The 19775-nt window shown below is 38.4% G+C and overlaps 2 protein-coding genes across 7 annotated transcripts; one reads left to right on the forward strand and one right to left on the reverse strand.

Annotated features, from left to right (window-relative positions):
• Positions 1–344: 344 nt before the first annotated feature.
• zgc:153738 (uncharacterized protein LOC558115 homolog) lies at positions 345–7671 on the reverse strand. 4 transcript variants are annotated; one of them, XM_037248847.1, is made up of 21 exons: positions 6950–6985; positions 6388–6502; positions 5684–5750; positions 5167–5494; positions 4973–5092; positions 4507–4686; positions 4364–4435; positions 4071–4276; positions 3906–3990; positions 3743–3841; positions 3585–3660; positions 3420–3526; positions 3267–3344; positions 3097–3161; positions 2579–2661; positions 2240–2347; positions 1972–2171; positions 1800–1886; positions 1535–1712; positions 1234–1472; positions 345–1139 (listed from the first exon to the last, which is right to left on the reverse strand). In XM_037248847.1, the coding sequence occupies exons 3-21, from the start codon at positions 5692–5694 to the stop codon at positions 999–1001; spliced, it is 2463 nt and encodes an 820-aa protein (XP_037104742.1). In that variant the 5' UTR covers positions 5695–5750; positions 6388–6502; positions 6950–6985; the 3' UTR covers positions 345–998. The 4 variants fall into 4 exon arrangements, with proteins under 4 accessions (XP_037104742.1, XP_037104744.1, XP_037104743.1 ...); XM_037248849.1 differs by lacking the exons at positions 6388–6502; positions 6950–6985 and adding an exon at positions 7567–7671; XM_037248848.1 differs by lacking the exon at positions 6388–6502 and having other exon boundaries at positions 6950–7012.
• Positions 7672–7803: 132 nt separating this feature from the next.
• On the forward strand, positions 7804–14387 carry alkal1 (ALK and LTK ligand 1). 3 transcript variants are annotated; one of them, XM_037248920.1, is made up of 6 exons: positions 7804–8277; positions 8423–8692; positions 11982–12035; positions 12587–12670; positions 13051–13115; positions 13857–14387. In XM_037248920.1, exons 2-5 carry the CDS (start codon positions 8425–8427, stop codon positions 13113–13115), a joined length of 471 nt encoding a protein of 156 aa, XP_037104815.1. In that variant the 5' UTR covers positions 7804–8277; positions 8423–8424; the 3' UTR covers positions 13857–14387. The 3 variants fall into 3 exon arrangements, with proteins under 3 accessions (XP_037104815.1, XP_037104814.1, XP_037104816.1); XM_037248919.1 differs by having other exon boundaries at positions 7805–8277; positions 13051–13119; XM_037248921.1 differs by having other exon boundaries at positions 7807–8277; positions 12590–12670; positions 13051–13119.
• The last annotated feature ends 5388 nt before the right edge of the window (positions 14388–19775 follow it).

Consider the following 19775-nt stretch of genomic DNA (forward strand, 5'->3'; position numbering starts at 1 on the left):
GATAATAGCACCTCAACAGACATCTAATTAAAAAGTAAGATGTACACCCGATTCAAATATGCGTTTCCTAATTTAGACGAGCAGACAGAACACAAACACAGGACGGCCCGGCATTGTGTTTGCTGGGCTTGATAGACAGCCCCATGTGGAACTGAGCACTCCTTAATCCAGTGAAACTCTATCGACACGGTAATCTCCACGCAGTCCTGCGGCGGCACAAAAAAACAACTTGTCGTCAGCAAGGGTGGAATGGTGGCCTACAAACCGCTCTCGCTTTCCAAAGTTCCATTGCGTCATTTATCACAAAGGTTCATTTTGTTAAGTGAGAAATTTGGTTTGTTTATTTTTGAATAGAAAGTAGAGGTCCAAAATGATGTAACAGAAAAAGACTACAAACAAATCCTTCAAAGACTCACATGTAACATTTCCTTTAACATAGCAACTGTAATATCGTCACTTGCCGATATATTCAAAAAATATTTCAACTTAATTGTTAAGCTGGCCTAAAAGTCATTTCCTGTAGGTGGGTGTAATAACATACTTTGCAGTGTGCCATACTCAGGCAGCTGCATGATGCAGAATAACATTAGATGTCCTTGACTAAAGCCTTGTCAACAGTCCCGCACGTCTAATTACAGCACAGCCTACAAGATGACAACTAGTTAAAACCCTAACCATTCATTTTACCTCTCCGAAAAATGATATAGTTTGTTCTTATTCTGACCAACCTTCAAACTAATTTTATTTTCTGTCTTAATTGGTGCTAAAAAGGATAATTGCCACTTATGCTACCTTTTGCTTTTATGCTAATCATCAATTGTACCCAAAAAGCATCAGACTGCAGCTACAAGCGTTTTGTCGCCCTCTTGTGGTAAACCTAAGTTGCACCTTTCAGAAAGAAAACCTGATTAAACTTGTAAAACATTGCAGTTTATTTCAAATAACATATTTTATAATCACAGTCATACATGTTAAAACACATTTCTTGACATTGGAAATCATTTCTTTCCTTTTCCTTTTCCTTTTCCTTTTCCTTTCTTCCGGCCAGCTTTCTCTTTATTTAGCGCCTGTAGTGCTTCTTCCCTTTCTGCAGCCGCCTTAGCTCGCTTCTTTCCCAAGGGAGTCTTTGCATACCATTTCTGGACACACAAGCGTACACACAAATACAATTAAAATTGCTTTATATTTTCCCAAATAATATCTTAATCGTTGCATGTAATTAAAAAAAAATACTTTTAAGGCTTCTTCCCGATCCTGAAACACGGGTGTGAACTTGGCTAATGGGGCCACAAACTCAATAGCGGTCAAAGGCCTCTTATCTTGCAGAAGGAGTCGTCTCTTGGTAATAACTTGCTGGATTGCCTGGATCATGAAACCCGGGGTGTAGCCATCCGAAATTTTTGACAAGGAGCTGAGGTCCAACGCTGACGTTATCTTCCCTCCGTGTTTTTCGATCAATTGCTTCCACAAAACTGAAATCCGTTCATTTTAATACAAACTTGTTCAAGTTTAGCGTTAGTGTGTTGTTTCTTACTGAATCTGGATCCGTAGTCCGGCCTTGGGATGAGGATAACCTTTGTGTACATCTTACACATGGGCTTGAGTATCGCACTTATGGGATCTTTGCTTGTTCCGATGACGAGAACACGATCTTCTTCTTTGATCAGCTTGAGAGCTTTGGGCAAATCTTTCTTCAAGCGTTTCGGTTCTAACTGGACAGGTGTGGAGCGTTTTTAGTTAGAAAAGATCGATGAAATTATATGCGATATATTTTTTTATGCATATATATTCAGACATACCGCCTTTTCGTCCTTGGGAACTTTCTTGTAGAACATTTTCTCTGCGCCATCAATCAATATGACTGCAGGCTGCATCAATCTTGCGACCTGTGAATGATCATGTCAGCATTTGTGTTTTTTTTCTTTGCCATAACAATTTAAGGAGTGTTGGTAACTTGAAATGTAAGCAAACCTTAAACACCAAATGGAGCATCATTGTCAGGCCACTCTTGCCGGGATACTTCCCAGCAATGTTGAGAGGGGAAAGGTCAAATAGGGTGGCGCCAGTCTCCTGGCAGACTGCGTGGACCAACATCTTCTTACCAACTCCTGGTGGGCCGGCTAGTAGAATGGCCTTTATAAAGGGGGCCTTCTGGTGGACTACCTGAGAACCTGCAAAGCACAAACAACTCATGATCGTTCTAAACAATTCGTTTCCATTGTGTCTGTGAATCATTTACCTAAAGGTAGAATTCCATAGAGAGATACGATTTGTCGCACGTCTGCCATTGAAGGCATGGGTTCAATGTCATTCCGTCTCAGTGTGGTTCCAAGATAGTTGAAGTCACCTTAAAAAAAAAGAAATTGATTACTCGGTTACTTCTGATCACCATGAGCTCGGAGTTATCAACTCACACCAGAAGAGGGCAGCACATTACTGTGAAATAATAAAAATACACTCATTGGTCACATTAGGTCGACCGAATTAGAGCCACTCCAAGAACCATATAAAAAAAATCCACCTAATAAAGCATAAATCAAGTTTGTTGTATTGGAGAGAAATAATTACCATGACTTACCAATGTAGTCCTGCATTCGTACAGGTTTGACTTGCCTCAACAAACCCTCCTCCACCATCTCTTGACATAGAGACGCAAGACTCCTACAAGGCATGAATGAGTTAACTACAGAAGATATAAAAAGTCTACACACCCTTGTTCAGATACAAGGTTTGTGCGATAGGAATAAAAAAGGAGACCAACATGACTTTTTTAAAATTGTGTTTATTTATTTATTTATTAATTTATTCATTTATTTATTTATTTATTTTTTTTTTTAATTAATGTGACCTATAACTTGTACTCAATTGATTTTTAAAAATCTTTTCTAGAGGAGAAGTAAAAATGAAGGGCCCAAGATTATTTTTTTAATCCACTATTAATGGGACCTATAGCTTCTACAACTCAATTCATTTTTTTTTTTATCTTTTATAGAGGGGAAATAAAAAAAAATCTTAAATATTATAGGCTTTACATATCCAATGTGTGTATTATTTTTCCACTAACTGACGCCAAAATACATTGCAAATATGTCTCACCTATCCGGTGTCAAATCTTTCTCCCCCTTTTTTTTCTTCTTCTTATCACGTTTGCCAGCTTTTTTCTGCAAATAGTGACACAGTTGGCGGGAATTCAGGCAAAGCGGCCAAGTATCGCTGAAGTTGAGGCATAGATTTTTTTTTTGGTCTTTACTCAACACAATACCCACTTTTCTATAAACTTTAGCTGGGGTTTTTTCAACAGCAAGCCTCCAGTCTGCCAGTTCCTGTCTCATATCCTCATCGACCTGAGAAAGAAAACAATATTGATGTTGGCATGCTGATTTTTCTTTAACTCATCTTGTGCATCCCTAAATCATCACCTTTATCCGAATCTCTGACAAAACGTCCACCCTTTTCTCCTCCTTGATCAGCTCCACCTCGTGCCGCTGGTTAAAATTTTGAGTCTCAGTGCGGGTTTCCCAGAAATCTGTGGAGAAACTCATTGTGAGCGATTGTCTTGGCTTAACGGCTTAAAGTTGAATTACCGGCATAGGTTTTATTGCACATTTCCAAATCTGCTAAAAAAGCAGATGGTAACATCACCAAGCCATCCTCTTCTTCCTGTGGGATCATTCATATTACATGATGGATTTAGTTTTTAATTATTCCCGTTTCATCAATTCGAGAGACGAATGAATTTTACCGCATCCTTCTCCTTGGATTTTTTTGCATCTTTCTTGTCATTGCCCTTTCCTTTTTTATTTTTGTCATCCTCTTCATTTTCTTCCATTTCTTTCAATACCTAAAAAAAATATAAAAACAACAAACATCATGCCTGCAAATCAACTTTTCTAAATGTGTCTTACCAGCTGATAATCCTTTTCAGCAAAAAGTATGGCTGATCCTCCCTCAGCCTCATCTGGAAAGTCTGGGAATACTCCTGTTAGGTTACTGAAAAAGAAGAAATACCTTAAATAAGTTGCTCAACAATTTAAACACAAATCAAAACAAGAGCTTTGTGTCCAACTGACCGACATTCAATAAACCACTGCCTGATTTGTTCCTTCATGTTTTTGCCTATGTCTTGACCCTCCACCTCGATCAGTTGGCTTGTGATTTCCATCACAGCCTTTTGATAATCATCCTGATGTTCCTTCTGCCTCTGTCGGATGGCCGTTTCGTTGGCTTGGGCAGTGATTATGGCCTCACATGGTGCCTGGTATTTTGGATGTGGGATCTGACAGAAAAGTTTGCAATATAAAATAACAGACAGCAGTTTTGGTGACGCCTGTGAATAAAGTAGAATTTGCACAACTTTAATTACCATTCCCAGAAAAGTCATATCTTCAATGCGAGCGGCCTTTGTTTTCTTCCTCCCTACATAGCCCCTCCAAACCTTCAAATTAAAATCAACAAAATTGGTAAAACTAAAGAAAAACATTTGGGGGATTATTGACCACAAAGAACCTTCTGGATGCGGATTGCGGCTCGGTCCATGTCAGCGGGCTCGGGCGCCTCAGCCATGGGTATCTTGCTCAATCTTCGACTGGCTTCATTCAAGGCTGCCCTCAGGCGACCTTGGCGTGCCCTCTCTGCCACTTGAATGATTCGGATGGCCTCATCTTGACTCATGCCCTTTATTGCATGCTAATATGCCCGTGGAAAAATACACAATACCAGCTTTCATTAGATACACTTGTGCAATCTAATGTATTGTTGAATGACGTTCGAAACCAGTTTTTTTTCTTTCAAGTACAATTCACTCTGTATGTACTTACGATACCAAGTACCGAGACTTGAAGTACTTTTGATAAATACAATTTAATTTAACACAATGCCAAATCTTAAGTATCAGCGGCTTATATCGTCAGTCTCCATGATCCCAAAAAATAAACCCCGTATCAGCCCACCATCAGTAGGACGTCTCACTGACTTTTTCTATTCCAGTAGTCTCCACTGCTTGAAGGATATTTGTAAGCATTGTTGCGTTCTCTTCAGTTGCTTGGCTGCGTTCACTCAAAAAATAGTGCGGGATGGGAATCTCAAGGTCAGCCTGGTGAGAGAAGTGTTGGCAGGAGTCAAATCAACTTGATTTTATTCAATCTAGTTGTCAGGACTCCAACTTACAGGTGTGAGCTTTAGGTCGTGCAGGACATCATCCATGTAATGATACTCGCATAACTCTTTTTCCACCATTTCATTCCTCAACTCTAAGACTCGACCCATTACACTTTCGAGGGTATACAGAACAAGTCGCCTCTTCTGAGGCTGCACCATCTGATCGTAGACCTTCTCTAGTTGTCTGAAAATCTGCAAATAGCGCACGTACAGTATGGCCACTCTCTGGAAGAATAACACTCGGTCCTTTTCTGGCGGAATAGGCTGAGGGGGAACTTCATCGACTAAAAGACGACTCAACTCCACTTGGGCCTCTGCCCACAGCTCGTTGTATGTCCTGGGAAGGAAATTCAGTCATTAGTAGGAAAAAAAAAAATACATGAACACTTGGGCCGACTATGCTACTGTATTTTAATGTTGATCATGATATTGGTACATAGAACAACAATTGTAGGTGGAACTTGGGGTAAAAATTGTAAACAAATAACACGTTAGTCTAACTCCTGTGACCGCTGGGAACTTTTACCTTTGTGACATTTCTTTTTTGGAACAGAGGTGGGATAACTCTTAGTCAAGTCTCCTTAGGGTGGAAGCTGTAAAAAAAGCAATTAAAAACTGTGATGTGAACACAACATTTAATTGTTCCCTAGAGGGACAATTTGATTTACACTCTTTTTTTAGATATATGAATAAGATATAACAGTAGTTATATTATGAGTCTATGTTCACACAGGCCACATTTGAATGTAAGCAGGTAGGGGTGTCAAACTCATTGTAGTTGTGTTTCCCTCAAATAACTGTTGCGAATGAAACCATATAAATGTGAACAATTCATTCCATATTATTAGGAACACACAGCAGACTATTATTTTGAGATCAGAAGTCATATAAATGCTAATTTCGTGTTCATTTTTAGTAGGGATTTTCATAACTGCTTGGAATATATTTCTTAAATATTGGTGCAGATTTTAAGAGCGAAACACAGAAGTAAACACATGCTTTGCTATAGCGTACCACAACTTATTTGAACCTTTGCCTTGAGTTTGAGCCCTGCACACAATCTTTGTGAAACAAGTTAAACATGGTGGCAGTAAACCTGAAGTAATTCCTCATTCCTTTGACTCCTGAGCAGTGTTAACCATTGAGCCCTTGCAAACTGAGGGACGGACTACTACCCTAACCAGATGCACATAATGTATCTAAAAAAACAAACATTTTTTTATCACTTACTTGCAATGCAACCTCGCCTCTACTTTGTGCACATCATGCTAGTGCTGTGATTCAAATCCCCGCCCATGATGTATGGTCAAATGGGATAAATTTATTTCGCCATGCTTTCTTCTTTCTGCACCGGCATGGATGTTAATTGTAGAATGTGCAGCAAAAAAAAAACCACAATATTAATCTTGATCGCCGCCCCTTCAATTGCCGTACTTAGGTCACACTATCATGACGCATCCACGCTGAGCTCATGTTTTATTACGTAATTAACTAATGACGTGTGGTTTTTATCAATTTTACACCACGAGCGCTGCTAAATTCCCCTGAATTCCAATGTCATTATTTTTATTAACACTGAAAATGACTATGATCGCCAATTTCATCCAAACTTGAGTATAAACACCCGCAATGGTTGCTTAATTACATTTAAGAGTAACTACGATCATCCACGCAAAGGAAATTAATTCATGAAAAATGATTGATTACATCACTTTAAGTGTAATTTGTGGTACAAAAAAATTAACAATTAGGTATGACGTTACTTTATAAAGTCAATCGTCAAAACACGTACCTCGAGGTGAAGTTGGTTGCCATGGAAACGGAAAACAATGTCAGAACATTATCTTAGGTTTTACAACGAGCGTAAAGGCGTCACACTGCCACCTACTGAACCGGAATGTAATGTATTTCAATGTAGCGCCTCTAACAAAAAAGTTGGGGATTTTAAAAAACAAACAAACAAACAAATAAACAAAAACTTTCATGACGTTGTATCGTAATTACATTGTGAAATGCTTATTCAATCGATCTTGTCCAAAACGTAATTAACAAAATATAGCTATGTTCTAAAATTGAACACAACTAAATTAAAATAAAATAAAAGAAACACAGACAAATAAAAACCCCGTGATGGAGGGAATTAAAATCATGGCCCCGTTTGCCTTATTTTGTACTTTGTCATTGATTATTTTGAAATACAGTATAAGTTTTGCTTAAATCCCCAGAAAATATGCAAAAGCAATAAATGTTAAAGCATGTTTCTCCCAATTAACATATTTCAATGAAATATGTAGTAGAATTTGTGTTTGTGGCTATTTATTCCGACTGTATACAGCAGATAGTTGGTTCTTATTTTTATTATGTGTGATGTGAATTGTGTAGGCAACAGGTGAGTCAGCAGCAACTTACCACGAAGCAAGTGAAGAAAAGTGAACTAACACGGCCATTCCTCATTTATTTTGCCTTTACAATACAACGGGGAATACAAGAGAAGGGCATCAACGGATTATTTATTTCAGTGATTGACTCCCATGATCATATCATAACCGATAAAACCGCCGCCAGGGAGGAATAAAAAAGTCTGGTAAGGCGGTCACCAGACCTCTGACACGGGTGCAAAAACATCCCACATGTTGACGAGCCCGTGAAGCATCACGCGTACTGCTCGGGACGACGTCCAACTTTCTTCCTTTGGGAAAAGAAAAAGAAAACAACCGCAACTTGTTTTTGCGGGTGTTTGGCTCCGGATTGCTTACTTTCTCGAGTTGAAATATTAATATCGTGGCATCATAAGACATTCATGCATGGGATGCTTTTGGGGTAAAAAAAAAAAAAAAAAAAAAAAAGATTTGCATGAGTTAAGTTGCGCTGTGCGCAAAGGAGGGGCGCAGCGTGCCCAAGTGAGCGAACGCCGCGGGATGAAACGGCACCAAGGATGTCAACCTTGCTTTGCCACCCACACGAAATCGATTGTATTACCCCCAAGAAGCCGACTGCTCCACATATAAATAGAGACGGGAGAATATTGCTCCAAAGCCGGTGTTGAACAAGAAGATCGAGCTCGCTGCAACCAGGACCAAGTTTATTCGAGGAAGTCAGCTGTGTCCACTCAACACTGTAGTAAGTGTAACACTTGTTTCTCTTTGCAACACTCTAACAAGCATGCACGTTTTGCACATTTTAAGTCAACATTTTCTGGATTCAATCATGAAATAGAATTGTTTGCCTTTTGGATTCAATGGACTTGTTTTTGTTGGTTTGTTAGTCATGCAGGTGGAGAGGAAATGGCACATACTCTTGACTTTCCTCCTTCTGCTCATCACCTCCGGCCAGTGTGTGGACAACAAGGAGGTCAAGCAGGAGAGAAGAGCCCTGTTGGATTTAATCCTACAGGTGATCAGATACAGACAGCAATGGAACAAACACATTTCCAGGCGTTGCAGTGGGGAACTCTTCACGTCCCTTCAAGACTTGAGGTTGTCCTCCCGTGAAAAGCCTCTGTACGTTCCCAGGATGGATAACAGTAAACTCATAGGTAAGCTGATAAGATTTATTTTTAGCATGATCAAAGCATAATCCGTCATTTTAGCGTGGGAGACATCTGTCATTGTCGGCGTCTGAATTGTCCGACTTAGTTTTAAAAGTCGGAGTAAGTTTGACTTATTTGGAAGCTTGCGTATTATTGGACATGGATAACATCTCTTGTACCGTACAGTACATGATAGAATTGATCTGTTGCACTTGAAGCCCAAAAAATATTTTTGTTTGCATAGCCTAACTTTCCACTCGCTGTAAGTGGAACATTTTAGCCACATTCCAGTTGTGCTTTAGTGATGGATGGCTGCAGAGAGCAAAGATAGGAAGACTAAATTCCCCAAGGAGAGGTGTCACTGTTGCAAACATGAATGACTCATTCAATGATTCATTGAGGAATCCAAAAGCATGAATGGTGACCGTCGCTCAACGATGACAAAAAGACTGTTATGACACCAAAAAAAATGGGAGTGTTTGCACACACCAAACAAATACGATTATAGCATTATCTATTATTTTATTAAAACCAACCTGCATATTTTTCATCAATCACACTGATTTGGGATCGTGGCGTCGATCTCTCCTTTGGATGATAGGTGTTATACCCCTTAAAGAAAGAATTATCCATTCTCAAATTCACAATTTAAAGTCTTTGTAGAACATACACATTTGGAACCCACGCAAGCAGGGTTTGCAATCCTGTAAATTTTTCTCTGAAAATGTTACAAGCTGTTACCTTGGAGTCATAGCCCCAAAGCACCTGCTGTATAAAAGCACTTCCATTTTAGGCATTTGATATTCCAAAGCAAACTCATACAATTTGGATCTAAATGTCTTTGCCAATTTCTTTGAAAAGTGACTTTGATTATTGATGCCACTGTATGCTTCACTGCTTCATACACACTTTGATGTTAGTCAATAATCTTCGCCACCATGACGGCGAATAAAATATACATTTGAAAAATATTGGTCTCACTAAGAGATTATGAGAAGTAATTACACAGGGGGAAAAAATAAGAAGCCATGCTAATTGCTAAGCTAATTTAACGTCACTGTGAAACACCGGAATATTGCATGCTTGGGTGATCGAGTAGACATTTCAAAATATAAATTATAACTCCTGAGAGACAATGGTGAATCCTCAATGGTAAAGTATGTGCAGTAGGACCTGATTAAATGGAAATAATCCACTTTGTCTGCTGTTGAGATTTTCCTCAACATGCCAGTGAGTCTTCTCATGTTGGAGAGGTGTTTCTCAGCCCAGTCTCACATCAGCCTGTGCAATCGGAAAAGCACCTTTCTCAGACCAGTGGGTGGATGGAATTTATCTTGTGAGGATACAAAATAAAGCATATCAGCAAATGATGCGTGTGATGCTACCAAAGTACAGTGGTCACGCAATGATAGATGTTTTGAACACATTGAGAGGGCAAAGAGAAATCAAACAGTAATGTGATTAGATGAAGTTGCATTGCCTTGATGGAAAGTAATCCACTGTAAGGATCTCGCCAGTCTTGGCATGAGACTTAAGACTTTAATATTGGTTTGTCTATGTCCTTGTCCAAAGTTTTTGTCCATTTGAGGAAAGCCAGTCGATAGAGCGTTAAGACCTTTACCATTCAGCTCCTTCTTTAGCGTGACATGAAAAGTCCGCATCACTTCTCCTAATATGTCTTCAGATTAGCACACATCAAAATCATATGATTTTTTTCCTCTTCTTTCAAAAATTAATAATAAGTAATGGAGATAAAGTCTGTGCATTGGATGGACTCAGGTTGCTTTGGATCATTTGTTAAAGTGATTTGTGAGTAAGTGAATATATTTAGTATGCTGTGTCTCTGGTGGTACCACGAATTAAAGTCCGGAAGCATTTAGAGATACATCGGATTCTATTCTGTTTGCTTTGAGTCTGCTAACTCGATTTGTGTACGTAACAGCGGCCAGCTTGAGCGCTCATAGGATCCGGGCTAATGGAGATTCCGACTCAAAAAGTCCTGATTCAGCTTAAGATCCTTGGGTTGCGGTTACACAGAATAGCCCATAATTGTTTTCCCAGTCCCGTAAGATTGACTTGGCTTCTTCAGAAGCATGTTATTCGGAAGCACAATATCCCTTTGCCACAACCCAAACAAAAGATTAGCTTTTGCAAATCAAAGGGTTTTACTTGGGCTTAACATTTTACACTTGTATCAAGTGCGGGAAATGCTTGAGGTGCAACTCTGACATGAATCACTATTGCAATATAATAGAGAATTAACTGTGACTGTGCTATTGTTTTTACTGTATGCTGTAACAGTCCCTCACTTGTACAGTATTTTCGTTTGATATTTTTCCTTGTGTTCATTATTGAAATAAATCTAGAGCAAGTATACTGACGGTCCCGCACAGTATTTTCATTTTATATTTTTGCTTGTGTTCCTTATTGAAATAAAACTAGAGCAAGTTTACTGCCGGATAAAAAGAAATTGACTGCGGTTGCTATATTTTTAATCCAAATTCCCGTACAGTACGTTCCTGAGTCTGGGGCTGAGTCTAGTTGCTAGGCCACATGCCTACTTGGACGGACTTATTCTGATGAGTATTAAATTCCCATACAGTAAGCTCTTTAGCCTGTTAGCATGTACTGTGTGTTATAAGAGACCTGCTTATACAGACGGTTGTGGTGTCTAGTCTTAATAGTATCTGATATTCATATTCAAGATGAACAATACTTCACAACAGATTTTAACAGATTATTCCACATTCTCTATTTTTACTTTAATGAATTAATCCACAAATTTCAAAGCAATGGTTTCACCTTCCCCAATGAACTTGAGCGACCCCTTGGCCAAAATCCAGACACGTGGTTGGTCAGTGAGGAGTCACGGGTGACTCATAAAACGTTGTGGATTACTCTAATGTGTCCACTGTGCAAAATTACAACAGATCTTGGGAGTTCAAGAGTCAACACCCAGTTAAATATCAACACTGGAAAAAAATTCCCATGTGTCCCTGACATGATCGATAGGTAACATAAGAGTTTGGGTGACACCATAGGCTGGCTTGGAGTTACCTGGCGTAATTTTCTTTTTTAATACCCATTCAGGTGGTTAGACCTTACCACTGTCCTCTGTTTGAATTAGAATGAAAGATCTGAATGAAGGAGGGCGCGCCGCTGTGGGAGTGAAAACGGCTGACTTCAGTCCAATGAAACAATACAAGTTTATTTATATTGCACATTTCACCACAGCTTCAGCTGTAATAAAGTAGACCGTGATAAATGAAGTAATAAATTCTCCTTTTCTTTCCAGAAATTGTTCCCCGAGATCTAAACATGAAACACAAGTTCATTCAGCACTTCACAGGTAAGAACCAAATAGTTTGGTTCCATGCTTGATTAAAGCACACAGCTGCCTTTTAAAACATTGTAAGGTTATTTTGTTTGGCACGCAAATCAAGCGGCGCATACGTGGTTCTTTTCTCATGCAAGAATGGCCTGGAGCATTTAAGAATGATTTGTATTCCTCGCTAAGCCAACAAACTGATTAAGGCAAAAAAAAAAAAAAAATCGAGCTGCTGTGGGGTTGAGGCTTACAAGGCAGCAATGTAGAAAAACGGCACATGGTCTAAAGCTGAGCGATTTAAGTGAACAGCGACACGAGGTTAAGCTGATTATTTGTCTCAGGACCTGGATAGACTTCATTAGTGGTGTGAAAACCCGTAATCTCAAATGAAATTTCGATTGCAAATGTCGACTCGATTTTTTCATTCACTTAAACTGTTAATGGCACTTTTTTTTTCCTGTGAAGAGAGTCACCCTAGCTTGGACTGTGAGCTGTTTATTTTTTGTAATAAAAATAAATTATGAAGCCCAGAAGATTAATTTGTTTTGGCTGATGAGACCTTTTCTATCAAGCAGGACCAGTCAAGTTCTCATCGGAATGCAGAACACATTTTGACAGACTTTATCACAACACAAGAGATTGCTCAAGACCAGCATGTATGTATACACTCTTTTTTACTCTCAACACATTATTAGAATGCGTTTCCCAAATGTATTCATTTAATATGAACAATACATACAGTAAATACTGTCGTCCTTAGAGACAATCACATCTTGATTAATAGATTAAATAATTCTAAACTACATATGATGAAATATCAATAATATCAGATTATTGATGTCAGATTGATATTTTGTGTAATTATTATTGCATATTATATATATATATATATATATATATATATATATATATATATATATATGTATTTAAATTTTTAATTTTAATTTAATTTTATTTTATTTTAATATATATATATATGTATATCGTAGCTATAAATGTGCTCTTTACTCATGACCTTTGTCCCTTTGTTTTTCAGATTACAAAAGATGCGCCAGATTGCTGACACGATTAGCAATGAGTCCACTCTGCGCACAATCCTAGATATGTAAGTTAAAACAGCCAATTTTATTGTCTTACATAATGAGGTCAATTATAAGAGAATCAAGTGATTAATCAAATTTTCTCTTTGGCAATTTTTCTTTTATTGGTGAATGATTTGTGACCATTCACACACAATTACACTCAATCCGATAGATAATTTTGAATTTTATCATTGCATCTCAGTTTTATTTTACACATTGTAAACTTGTTGCACACTAATGAGCAGCTTTTAAAAAGGATTTTATGCCTTGCTCAAGGACACTACGCCTCTAAGCCAAAAGCTTGGGAGCAAGAAGAATAAATCAGAATCTGGTCAGTTCTTTTTTTTTTGAAGCCATGTGTGATGACTGCAGTCTGGTCCTCAATGCGTCGTGACTCAATTAAGTGCTCTCAGAGGATGCAATTAGGAGCCACTGCTGAGTGATTGCTTTAACAGACTTCATCCACTCAGTACTTCACTTTTTTTTTTTTTCTCCAAAAATGTTTCTCTTGTGTAATGGAACTGTGATGAGCAAATTGACAGGGCTGACACATCTTTGGGTGAATCACGTAATGAGGTGCCCTCCACATTCTTCTGTACAAATTTGTATAAATGTATATCACACTTTTAAATAATGTGCGCTTGACTCATCATTTGTGAATGAGGAGTCATAAATAATCCTCTTTGTCGAGAAAGACCAAGTACACGACTGCTTTGCGTACTCAGAAGTCCTTGAATAGATTATATTCTTTTCCCGCCAGGTCCCAACATGATGGAGGAACGTTTTGCCAAGAAAGTGCCTTCAAATATACCCGAACATTGTTGCTGTTAATAATGTTTTCTTTTGCTACTGCTAATGTTTTTATTTTGCTACTACTACTTGACATTACCATAAATGCTATTTGACATGTTGAATAATTTCACATGGATTTTTTTTTTCCCTCAGTATTTCATATCCTAGCACATTGACTGCAATATTAATTATTATGTGTTATATTAATTTAATATTTGACATATTAGGAAGGTGTGTGCTGTATACATTTTCCACCAGAGTTGAATTATTTTGCTTATGATGGCAAAGAGAAAGTTTTTTCCTTTCTGCTTATGACTGAAGTCCCCTATTATTGTTACTATAACTCTAAGTCTGCCTTGTATCATTTGTCATACTCTTCTCTTCATCACCTTTTTATTTGGCACTTGAGTGATTGCTCACTATGAGAACCTGGAGAATGACAACAAAATTGATAACACTGCACTATTGAACAATAAAGACTATTGAAGCAGAGCATAAACAATGCATTGAGATTCTCTTCAAATGAAATCCAGATGAAATTATAAATTCTACAAAGAGCGTGTTGTAGTTTAAGCCATTTACATAGATCTCAATAAGAGATCTCGGCTCGGCTGTGTTAAAGTGTGCAACCTTTAAACATGATCACGATGCAAGACTTTTGCCTTTCCAGGAATCTGTCGGATAAGGCGTTACCCAAAACAGAACCATCATTGCAGATGTGTTGTTATCATTGGCAGATTGCAATACTCGATGTCAGCCACTCTGAACTTGTTGAGATTAAAAGTGGTTGAGCAATACGGCTTGTGCTGAAACTTGGATAAGCAAACTCTTTGAAAAGGAGCACAAACACGTTGTTGGCGTATTCTGAAATATTAATATCTTTATCGATTGATAAATCAACAATTTGGCTGGACATCTCAACCCCATGTTGGATCAAGATAAACAGCGGATATAAAAATGTACACACCCCTGTTCAAATATCTAGTTATGTAATATTAAAATATAACACCACAATCAATCATTTCAAAACTTTTTTCCAACAAAAATCTTTTCCTTTCGGTTTTTTTCCCCTCAGGGGTCGCCACAGTGAACCATCTGTTTCCATCTCACCCAATCCTGTGAATCCTAACTAACTTCATGTCCTCTTTCACTTCATCCTCAAATCTCCTCTTGACCTCATGCCGGGTGGTTCCATCCTCAGCATCCTTCCACCAATACATTCACTATCCCTCCTCTGAACCTGTCCCAACCAACCCAGTCTGGCTTTATCTCCGAAACACCTAAAACGCCCTGTCCCTCTGATGCACTCGTTCCTGATCTTATCCAACCACGTCATTCCCAAAGAGAACCTCAGCATCTTCATCTCCGCCACCTCCATCTCTGCCTTCTGTCTTTTCCCCAGTGCCACTGTCTTATCCACTTTTCCTTTAATTTTTTGCTGTTACTCTTTTATCACACATCACCCCTGATACTTTTCCGTTCCACCCTGCTTGGATGCACTTCTTCAACTCTTTTCCACACTCTCCGTTGCTCTGGACTGTTGACCCTAAGTCCTTAAAATAATTTACCTTCTGGAGCTCTACTCCCTCTAGTCTCACCATTCCACTTGGTTCCCTCTCATGTACACACATGTATTCTGTCTTCTTTTGGTTAATCTTCATTCCCCTCCTTTTCAGGGCATACGTCCACCTCTCTAGATTTCCTTTCACCTGCTCCCTACTTTCACTTACAGATCACAATGTTATCTGGTAACATCATGGTCCATGGAGATTCCTGTCTCACCTCGAATGGCATCTATTGTTGAACGTATTTTTTCCTCTTGTATAAAATTTAAGAACATTGCCTATATAATACACCGGGAAAAAATATTTTCAAACAACGAACCTGAGTTGAACTATTCCACTGCACTTTAGATTTTTTTTGTGTATCTCATTCAGATAGTATTTTGATTTATGATGATGAAAAGGCTGAACATTCTTCTTCTCACTCATCAGAGTCCTGCAATTACTGGCATGTGTCTAGCATTCATTACACAGTTTAAACCTGACAACTATCAAAACAAACCTAGAACTGGAAGTGGATTTCTTCAATTTGTGCCAAATGTGAAAATTGCTCATTTCCACTCATCCAAAATCCTGCATGTTTGTTTTCAAAGCTTCCCGAAAGTTGAACAGAGCAAGGCTTGCGCGTTCAATCCAAATCTAAAAGAGACCATCTCAGTAGGGAATTTAGACAATGTCCTCACAGTATCTCATTGTCACAAAATTCGACATAACCAGGAAAACAGGATCTGCCGTTGTCCATCCCATCCATCTGTCCTGTCTTCAGAGCCGCGCCTCGGGAACAGTTAGCGGCTATTTAATGGGTGGGGGTAGTTCACAACAAAAATATTTAGCAAATAGGATTTTCCTCTGGGTACTGACAGAAAGTGAGAAAGAAACAGGCTTAGCCAAAGATAACAGAAGCTCATTTCTCATCCAGGTGTGTTTTGATGGCTTTTTGAAGTGACAGTTTATTTCAAAATTTTCTATATAGTGCCTGTCCTCAAAGATTATTTTTTTGTTTAATGTGAATGTGTTTTAATCAGATCCTTATTTACAGTTTCTCTGTTGATTTAGCCACAGTGTTAAAGTTCAAACTGTAATGTAAGCTTAGTTTCAAAAATATTAAATGTTTTGTTTTTGATAAACAGATCTTTTACACCACTTTACTTGGAAATTGGTGCAAAAACCGTTGCTCAAGACATACTAGTACATCTAATGTACAATATAGCATAAAAATGTAATAATAATTTCCAGGAGTACCGTATTTTCCGGACTATAAGGCGCACCGGACTATAAGGTGCACCTTCAACGAATAGCCCATTTTAAAACTTTGTCCTTATATAAGGCGCACCGGACTATAAGGGGCACCATTAATGCATCATGTCAGATTTTTTATCCAAATCAAATCATTCTCCATTTTTATCTTTTTTATTTCAACTTCAGACGCAACAAATTACTTTACTACATGGTCTTTTTGATTCATGATTCATAGTCTTCAGCGGGCCACTTATGATTGATTTCATGACACAATGCTTTGGGCCAGTTTAAATTTAGGAATTTGGTCCATATATAAGGCGCACCGGACTATAAGGCGCACTGTCGACTTTTGAGAACATTTTGGGTTTTTAGGTGCGCCTTATAGTCCGGAAAATACGGTATTATTTTTCCACCATTGTACAGTGCATCAATTGGCAAAGTTTTAACTATATTCCCCAACTTTAATCTCCATCAAAGCTTTTCCCTGACACGTGATAATTACTTGAACCATAGGCAAGCAGTGGCGGTGGCTTCCGCTCCAGCTATAAAAGGATTAGCCAGCTAAAAATACAGCATGCTCCTCATGGGGACACATTCGGGATCCCTTTCGCCTCTGGGTGGCCGGGGCACGGATGCACGTCGGTAATCTGAAGAGGATATCGCTTATCTGGAGACAAACAGCCTAGATTGAGAGAGGAGACAGAAGATGCGCTTGGGACGGCATGTGGGAGGGCTGTAACACAATTACACACAAGCACCAAACCTCCTCTGCTACCACTGAGAAATACCACCGCAATAAATTGTCCGCAGAAACCATTTGCTTCCTGTCAGCCTGCACCATCTGAACCAAATCTTTATCCCCCTCGCACCAACATTTTTTCATTGATTTACTCATGCAATTTGATCCTTGAACTTCCAATGCTCTAAAAGCATGCATGTCATTTCATTCAAGACAGCTTATTTTTGTGATTGATATATATGTATACGCTTTTACATTTAGAAGCATATACATATATATGCACATGCATTGGAATGTAACCATTAATAAATAACCTAGCTAGATTAGTTTTATGCTTATGTTGGAATGTAACCTGTAATAAATAACCTAGCTTGTCCCATCCTACACAACGTCGTAAAACTCCCCCTGCTATGCTTTGACTAGAGGTCAAGGGCTTTCTCTTCTCTATCCAGTCCACTGTCACCCCCACCCTGTTTCTCTTAATAAAAATGCTCCTGCAGGAGTCCAGAGGGAGACCTCATTCGATCATCGCTGTACGCACAGCGAGGAATGACTCTCCACCTGCAGGTGTCTAAAAGGACTTAATTGTCTCCCGTGTGGGTCTTGCAAAACAAGTTAGAGTGAGCACCACTCTAACAAATATGGATTCGTGGATGAGGACTGATTTATTAAAGTAAGCTTTACGTGTTTATTTTGTGTGTTGTGTGATATTAACGTTTGAGCAACGTTGAGTTATTGATATATTGTTATTGTTTTCACTATTTCGAGTGTTACTATATTGTGATTGCATTAACGTTTGAGCAACGTTGAGTTATTTATTCTATGCGCCTTATAATCCGGTGCGCTTTATATGTGGACAAAGTTTTAAAATGGGTCATTCATTGAAGGTGCGCCTTAGAATCCGGTGCGCCTTATAGTGCGGAAAATACAGTATACTATACGCATATACGTACGCCTAGACATGTATACATATATACATACGTGTATACATAGTATATACATCTTCACATATATGTGTATATGTGAATGTGTATATAAGTATTTGATCAATATCAGAAGTTTATATCAATACTTTGTTATATACCCTTTGTTGGCAATGTCAGAGGTCAAACGTTTTCTGGAAGTCTTCACAAGGTTTTCACACACTGTTGCTGGTATTTTGGTTCATTGATACTATTTCAAAGAGTGCTGATATTGTCCTTCAAGTGCAGCTTTGTTAGCTTGGAAGTTGTTGGCTTATTCTGTATCAAGGCTCTTTAGAGAATTTTTTTTATTGATTTTTTTTGCGAGCTTGTGGCTTTACTTTGAGATATTGGTCTGACGTGTTTATTGAGGGACAGTTGGATGAACCTGTTTTTCAAAATCAAACTTCTAATCAAACTTAAATCGCTGATTCATCCAGTTTTTTTTGTGTAGTCTCTTTATGGCCGGGAACTAAATCAGGTATCAGTCCCACCCCTTGGATGCATGTTTGCAGGTGCTGAGTGTGAGACGATTTCAATTTGTAAAAACATCTCCTCATGAATTAAACCTCACTGTCAAGTGGCTTCCAAAGCATATAAACATTTGTAATTTGGTTAACCTTTTTGGCTCTCACTAAAACACTTCCCACGCCAACGTTTCTGGCAAGATTATGACGAGCATGACCTCAAACCTAAACATAGCTCCTTATGACGTATATTCCACTCCCTGTAATATGCACCAGAAATTCTTTGGCAAAACTGAACATTTTAATCCAATTGAATAGTGCCCAAGGCTTCCTTCGAGCATGTCAGCTTTATTTATAGCAATCGCATTACAGCTTTGATGGCTGTAAAGTCATTATCGCATCTTCATTGATATACAGCATTTTCTCAATAACTCATAGCACAAAAAATGTCAGTGACTCACCAATAACATACTATCACTCAACATTACTATCAGTTTGAAAATTGATGTCTTATTTTTTCATGAAAATAGATGAGAAGCAGCTTTTGTCATTTCAAATGCACTAGTGAAGTACTGAGAAGAAAAAAAAACATGCATGCATGCATGTGCCAGCTGTGCCACTGCCTTTGATCCCAAGAGCTGGAGGTGTTGGTACAAGTTCTTCACACCACCCCCTGAATACCCCACCATGACACACACGGTCAGCATCTGTGCATAGTCAATTAATTCTCTTTTCTCTCTTTGGAAATTATTTCCCCCAAATATTGAAAATGACTTCACAATGCCACTTAAGAGCACTTGTGCAGTCTAATGAGAGCCAGTAGAAGAGTTCTATTAAATAGATAGCAATTTTGTTATTTTATTTTGTCAATGATTCTTCCTTATCAATAATTGTGATTGGGAAAATATATTTAAAATG

This window comes from Syngnathus acus, chromosome 4 (assembly GCF_901709675.1).
Source record: "Syngnathus acus chromosome 4, fSynAcu1.2, whole genome shotgun sequence".
In the NCBI taxonomy this organism is placed as follows: domain Eukaryota; kingdom Metazoa; phylum Chordata; class Actinopteri; order Syngnathiformes; family Syngnathidae; genus Syngnathus; species Syngnathus acus.